The 6,936-nt window shown below is 46.3% G+C and overlaps 1 protein-coding gene across 1 annotated transcript; it reads right to left on the minus strand.

The window, feature by feature from the left end:
* Positions 1-1,029: 1,029 nt before the first annotated feature.
* LOC146195922 (uncharacterized) lies at positions 1,030-6,395 on the minus strand. Its single transcript, XM_084596300.1, has 2 exons — positions 6,261-6,395; positions 1,030-3,066 (listed from the first exon to the last, which is right to left on the minus strand). The coding sequence occupies exons 1-2, from the start codon at positions 6,393-6,395 to the stop codon at positions 1,033-1,035; spliced, it is 2,169 nt and encodes a 722-aa protein (XP_084452426.1). The 3' UTR covers positions 1,030-1,032.
* Between the last annotated feature and the right edge of the window lie 541 nt (positions 6,396-6,936).

Consider the following 6,936-nt stretch of genomic DNA (forward strand, 5'->3'; position numbering starts at 1 on the left):
TTCTGTAATCAAATATTTTCCCCGATCTCTTCATATAATGTTCAGTCGATTGTTGTAGAGCTGTAAAAAGAATATTTAAAACCAGAATCAAAACACTAATCTTATAAGCATTAAGCTGGCAGAGGTTTGCATGAATAGATTTGACTTACCTTTACCCTAAATCAGCTGGATGTGGCTCATTAGTTCACGTCAAATTCGCAATACCCTTTCCTGCCAATAACCCCAGTACCCAACCCCTTGAACGATGGGAGACAATGTTATCTAGCCCCTCCCTTTCGATTCAGCTCGCACTGACGGATAGGGGCCAGGAGCTGCTGGGAACATATAGGTCCAGCAACTAGAGAACTAGGGTGGTGCCTGCATGCACCACCGATGTACTTCGGGCCCAATAAATGTTGATTCATCATCAATATCAAATTTGCATGCGGGCTTCTAAGTGTTGCGGAGTAGGGGTGGCTGCGATGTATTTTCATAGGAATGATGAATGTGCTCGCCACTGCAGGGAAATTCGATGTAATTTCCGACAAGTTTCTGTGTCGGCCCATTTTGAAAAAAAAAAAAAAATAAGCCCATTTTACTCCTGCTTTCTCTCTCCGATCTCAGCGTAGACATTCATTTACGGTGACGTGAAGAGCCTGTTTGTTTAACGTGCGGACATAAGGTGTTCAAGGAGGGCTTGTTTGCCATTTGTGGAAGAAAGAACAAACATAGTAAACAATATTCAGTTATGTATTCAACAGGAGGCTAAAACGAAAGACAACCTTAACACGTCAACATAAAGTGCTCCCTACGAATAAGACAATATGTGTCGCTCTGTGGTGCTAAAGACAAAAAAAAAAACAGCCCATTGTGCACTTTCCAGGCTATTTAATAGCATCCTTTGCAGTTCACTGCCCAACGCGCTACGCGCACTAATTCTATAGAAAATAATTATAACAAAGCTTGATGGTATAACTCAGCACGAGCAAAAATCCTTGAAGCTAGGTGACTGCAAACGCCCAGCATAAGGTATGCAGTATATTGTAGACTATTCTACACAACTAGGCACTCAGGTTCGGGTTTCGAGTACCTAGGCCAAGCAGAGTGGCAGCCGAAGGCATGCCGATAGCCGTCTTCGTGCATGGCGAGATTGCACCAGTTTTCGCCGTCCGTACGATAGCAGAAGCGGCTACAGAAACTGACGTAAAAGGTCTGCCTGCCTGTTAGCTCTTCCAAGGAGCGCAGCTGTAGAAATGCCTTATCATCGCTGGCCGTGCTTTCCAATGCTTTGATGGCCAGTTCCAGGGCGAAAAGCTCCCTGATAAACCGCTCGTCAGCAGCCGTGTTCGCTTCGTCCCAACGACAAGTCCTCAAGGATGACCACCAGAAGCGTTTGGAGAGCTTCTCATCAATGTTGCGACCGCGACCGACTATGGCGTTCACAATACTCCGGGCCACTTGGAAGCCCAGGCCGCTGTAAGAAATCGCAGGCGAGCCGTGGATGTAGAAGGAGGGAGGGTAGAAAGCGAACATTCGGACTTGCAGAAAATTAGTGGAGATAAGGTAGTGAATGTCTCGAGTTCGCCATTTGAAGCGAGCCGTCATAGCTGGGTGCGATTGGCCAGTCTTCAGAACGGCGACCAGCGCTCTTCGAGTCTCAAGCCAGGAATCGAAATAGGTCGCTGAGCTGTTCGGAAAGTTTTTGTAGAGCCACTCGAGGCGACGTGTGTTGGACACTCTCACTATGCACCGTTCTTGGCAAGAACGTTTTATCTTTTCAACAGCGGTTCTCTTCGACTGCTCCGTTATGACGTCACTGTCTTGAACGAGCCGTACCAGCGTATCGATGGTATTCTGCACTACGTCTGAGGTCATTTGGATGTCGCCGTGTTCGAAACGCTTGACAAAGTCGTGCAGTATCTGCAGAAGACCAAATGATTCATGAACGGCTAGAAAGCAAAGCGTCTTGGTGATTTGCAGGCCGTGGTCATCGTAGGGATGGAGCAAATCGTAGTTGCGATGGACAGTCCAGACGTACGTGTAGGCGAACATCCACCCGACTACGTTAAGACTTCTCGCTCGTGGAAGGGAGGTAAGCGCTTCAGCTACAATTTGAAGACGGCGTTCATCATAAGCGAAAAATGTAGTCTCCGCAGTCAACGAAGCGTCATTCATGTGTCGCCTTAGGAGTGTTAGCCAGGACGGAGACGTTAAGTTGGGATTCATCTCCTGAATCTGTTGTACGGTAACAATAACGTCCTTGCTCTCATCGTCGCTGCAGGCAGTAAACTTCGACATCAGCGTGATCTCGTCACGACGCAAGGCATTGATTTCTTGCCTGCTCATGTTATGTCCACCGAGAAACTCTGCTGTCCCTCGTATAAGAGACTCGGTCCTCTTTTCGTCCTTGTACACCTGTTCAACTTGCCTTCGTCTCAGTTCCATCAAAGGGCCCGGCTCCTGGAATACAAAGGCAGTCGTGTGAAACTTTCTTGTGCTCCGTCTCAGGTCGAACAGCAGTGCGACTCTCCAGTTGATTACAAGGTCCAACAGGACGTCTAGAAGATCAACGTCTTTGGGTGGATCGTTTGGCCACGGTATCTTTCGCTCTTTCATGAAGCTCACGAAAGGATCCGGCTCGCCGCTCATTGGCCGCTCTAAGCATAGCTTGTAAACGGACAGAGCCTTCAGGTCCGCGCTGGATGTGCGGTGACTGCAATTTCCCGCCGTTTTGTACTTCTGCGAGTCGTAGGCCATGACATCAGTGTAGATTCTCGTCTCTCGTAGCTCCTGCTCCCACGGTGACGCCTTGGAGCCACAGACAAAGGCGTGCAGGCTGTGGCAAGGGTTGGCTGCGGCGTTCATCCGGGCGCGAAGTTCACTGGCGTGCAGCAAGCAGTCATCAGTGCCGCAGACGTCGGTGGCTTGGTGAGGGACCATGGCGGCCTTGATCTGGCGGAGGAAGAACAAGATGACGAAGCTGGACAACACGAGCAGCGAGAGGAGCACAGAGCTATAGAAGAAAACTTGGGAAGAGTGCTTGCGGCTCTGGTAGAGTAGCGATGAAATGCGACGAGTTGAGTGTTCCTGCGCGAGAAATGTCACGCAAGGCTTAGTTATCGCTGTAGGAGTTAAATATTTCGTATAAAGAGGAGCTTCTGAAGACACTGAGCAAATGGGGTTCAAATGTCTGAACTGTTGTAACATCTGTGTTTGTGTTTTTATTGCAGCAACAGTAGGGGGATTTTCACGCCCGGGGCTGCGTGAACAGATCCCTTATATGCATGTACTGAGGGTACGCTGAATTATCACAATCATACATGATTCAGTTTCAGTTTACCGAATAATTAAGTATGAATTGATTTAGAAACCCACGGAATAAAGCTCGCGGACATTGAGTGATACGTATAAGGCATGAACCCTGTACTGCTAAAGCGTCGCGGTCGAAACATGAACCAAGGTCAGGTGTTCGATAAGTGCCCTTGGTTCATACTGCTTGCTGATTCGTTATCACAAAGGGTCGCATTGCATGTCGCTAAAGCTTGAATGTGAAACGCGGGAATTAAGTGACAACCATACAGCTTGTGTTTTTGCCCTATAAGCAGCCACCAACAGGCCCCAATCTGTACGCAAAGATTTCATTAGGATTCACGAGGTCAAGGTAAAAGACGGTAGCTTGAGCGAGTACATAAGATGAAGGGGCAAAACGAAGAAAACGATTCCCTTCCACCCTCCGGCAAAAACCTCGGCCGCGCTGCCAAGTATTGAGGTCATTTAGGCTCTACATAGTTCACCTCTGTAATTTTCGCGTTGTGACTGTTTCTCCTGTCAATCAACCAAGGACCACGGGGCTAATGAGTTATATGTGAACCGATATTTCAAAGCACAGGCTTGAGAGTAACAATTATGTAAGCAATTTAACCGACAGATAGTGATTCATTACTTATTTGAGTGCTTCTGTTGGTTCCTAATCGCGCGAACGTGTCTACACTTTGTTTAGAGTAGGATTTCCCATGAGTAGCCGCTGCTTCGTATCCTGCTGTTGTTTTTAGAGTGCCGCTGCGACGTTTTGATAAAGCTAGACAGGTCATCACAGTACGACATCTACATTTGCAATGTTGCGGTGTTTAAATAGCACGGAATTTTGAACGCCCCATGATCTATGATATACCGGGTGTATTAGCGTGCACTTTCCAAACAGTTGAATACAGTAAGGTAGAAGCAGAAAACAAAAACCGTTTTATTAACAAACTCTCAACCGTGACCGACAAAATGTGGTCTGAAAACTGTTATAGATTGTAACTAAAGCGAACTAATTACCTTATGCTACCGAAACGGGGTAGTAGCAGCAAGTACGGATCTCAAAGCTGAGGTAATTAAGGCAAGGCTACATAAATGTTTGAAAGTAAAAAAAACTCATTTTCTGAAAGACGGCCGTGTGAGAAAATCCTGCGTCTTATTTTTCTTCATAACAAATCCGAAACCGAGACCGTCCTATGCGTGGAGAGATCGGTGGGAACGAGACTTTGGATAACCAAGTGTTACTATGAATAATAATTTTTTTATAATAATAATAATAATAATAATAATAATAATAATAATAATAATAATAATAATAATAATAATAATAATAATAATAATAATAATAATAATAATAATAATAATAATAATTGATTCACAGGAAAGGAAAGGCGCAGTATCTGCACACTTGTTCCGTGGAAACCTGACTTCGCCGTAAGGGAGGGGTGGAAGGTGGGAGTGAAAGTGGGGAGAGAGAAAGACGAGCCGTAGTGGAGGGCTTCGGAGTAACTTAGACCACCTGGGGATCTTTAACGTGCACTGATATCGCGCACGACTTCTGGTAACCACGTAAATGCGGTGCCGAATTCGAATACTCTACTATGTCGTGCCATACCTTTTAAAAATCTCGCTCTGTCGCTCTCAATCATAACAAACACACAGTTGGTAGGGATTATCCTTCCTTTCACCAGGCACGCCTGAATCGGGATCGAATGGTTCTGAGCTCACTTACGTGCACCGTCACGAGCCATCTCTTCCTTCGTAATTCACTTCTCCCCTTTTTGAAATGTCGTTTTTCTAAGAATTGTGGCTTTTGCAGTACGTGTGGGCGATGGTAGACCGTAGTTCGAACAGCAAATATACATCAGAATCGTGAATATTATGCATAGATAGTACTATACCTTGACTATACCTTGACTATACCTCACTAAAGTGGCTTAGTGACACAGTCAGCCGCAGCAGAAGAGGCGACAGGAATTGCGCCTATTTCTGCGACTTTTGTGGGGTTGCTTCTTGATATCCGCCGATTGGGTATTTGTAGTTACATAGGTTATAGGTAGCGGCCACGTCATACCGTAATAAGATAGATGTACGTAATACCATAGAAAGACGCCTGCATAAACTCGAACATGTTTCACGTTTAAGAATGAACTGAAAGCTGTAAACTAAGCGTTGAGTGAGCATATCTCATCCTCATGACGTTTTAGGCAAAATATGTATACAAAGGTACGTAGCCAACTGCCACTGACACGAAGTTCTCACCCATGCACCGAGTTAAATACGGTTTTACGGGATATTCGCGCTAACAAAGTATGTTTCACTTCAGCCGCAATGAATGAGGGTGGCGCTTACGAACGCTCTCAAGGGCAGGGTACGCGCAACAGGAATACCTAATAAAGCAAATTGAACAACCGTCGTAGTAGGTCAGTCGGTAGAGCTCCGGACGCGGAACTCGGGATCACGGGCATGATATCCCTTCAGCCCTGGGCGGTTTTTTTATACTTTCAAATTACTGTATTATTTTGCAGTACTCAACATACACAAAATATCCCCGACGATTTACTTGGTGTCAGTGGCTGCTGGCTTCCTTTGTGTTTCGTAACGAGCTCGTCAATCTCCTTGCACTTGTTTGTTGATATTGACGCCAAACGCAAAAGATATTGACGCCAAACGTCAGGCATCTGACGGACGTTGCCCACTTTTCAGGTTTAGTATTTTGAGATTCTATAATCACTCTGCTACTTGTTTTATATCAATAGCCAGTTATCTGACAGAGGGTATAGGTGCTATTGAGGTCACGGACCGATGCGTAGAGACACCTGTCGTTATAGGTCTTTCAGTACCAAACGTTACTGCTGGGTATAAAAGGAAATGACCAGGCCTAAGCCTATCACAAGGCAAGACGTAAGCGCAGATTTTCAGCAGTAAAGCTGCATGCGAACGGTGAAATGATAGTGCGCTCTGTTGAAAATCTCACTTACGCTGTATCTCCTGGACCGGGACAGCCTAAACACGCCTTCCCCATCCACCAAGTCAGGTCTCTCCGTCACGCTCACGCTCTTCACCGGAGGAGTTGAGTCAATCGCCGTCCACAGCGTCTCGTCCTCCTCTGACATGACCCAGACCTCGATGCGGCAGCGTTTCCTGCGGTATAGCTTCGCTGGTCGGAACTTCGAAGGGAGCCGATGCGACGACGTCTTGGAGGTCGCTGCTTATTTCTTCTTCTTTGTCTTCTTCTGTGAAGATCACGCGCTCGCGTGACAAGGAGCGAATGTTTGCTTTCTTCGTGGGGTGAAAGCTTTGCGCTCGCTAGCCATGCTTGGTGCACCTAACAGATGGCTTCCATTTTTACTCCTAATTAGCGCTAAGCGAGACGTACTAATTAATACACTGAGACTCTATGCTAGTAAAAGAAAAACAAAACGGTCGTGTCGGCATGCTTCTAACCGCAGTGCGATCTTTGAAAAGGTTTTGCGCTACAGCTGCCTCATTCATGGTGTGAAAACGAAGTGTTCTCGTCCAGTACACGTGATGAGTGAGGGAAGCAGGCTTCACACTCGTCGTCACGCGATGTTGGAAAAACATTGGCCGTGGTTTAGCTCAGCTAGGCAAGGATATACGCAGCTAAAGCATGTGTGCCTGGCTCTCGGCTTTTTA

This window comes from Amblyomma maculatum, chromosome 3, assembly GCF_055883805.1.
Source record: "Amblyomma maculatum isolate TAMU_Amacu chromosome 3, ASM5588380v1, whole genome shotgun sequence".
Lineage (NCBI taxonomy): Eukaryota > Metazoa > Arthropoda > Arachnida > Ixodida > Ixodidae > Amblyomma > Amblyomma maculatum.

Bases quoted from the DNA above. Each gene is read 5' to 3' on its own strand.
- LOC146195922 (XM_084596300.1), bottom strand. From the start codon at position 6,395: ATGTCAGAGGAGGACGAGACGCTGTGGACGGCGATTGACTCAACTCCT. The intron at 3,067-6,260 runs GTAAGTGAGATT...TTTCTCGCGCAG, and splicing joins CCCGGTCCAGGAGATACAGC to GAACACTCAACTCGTCGCAT.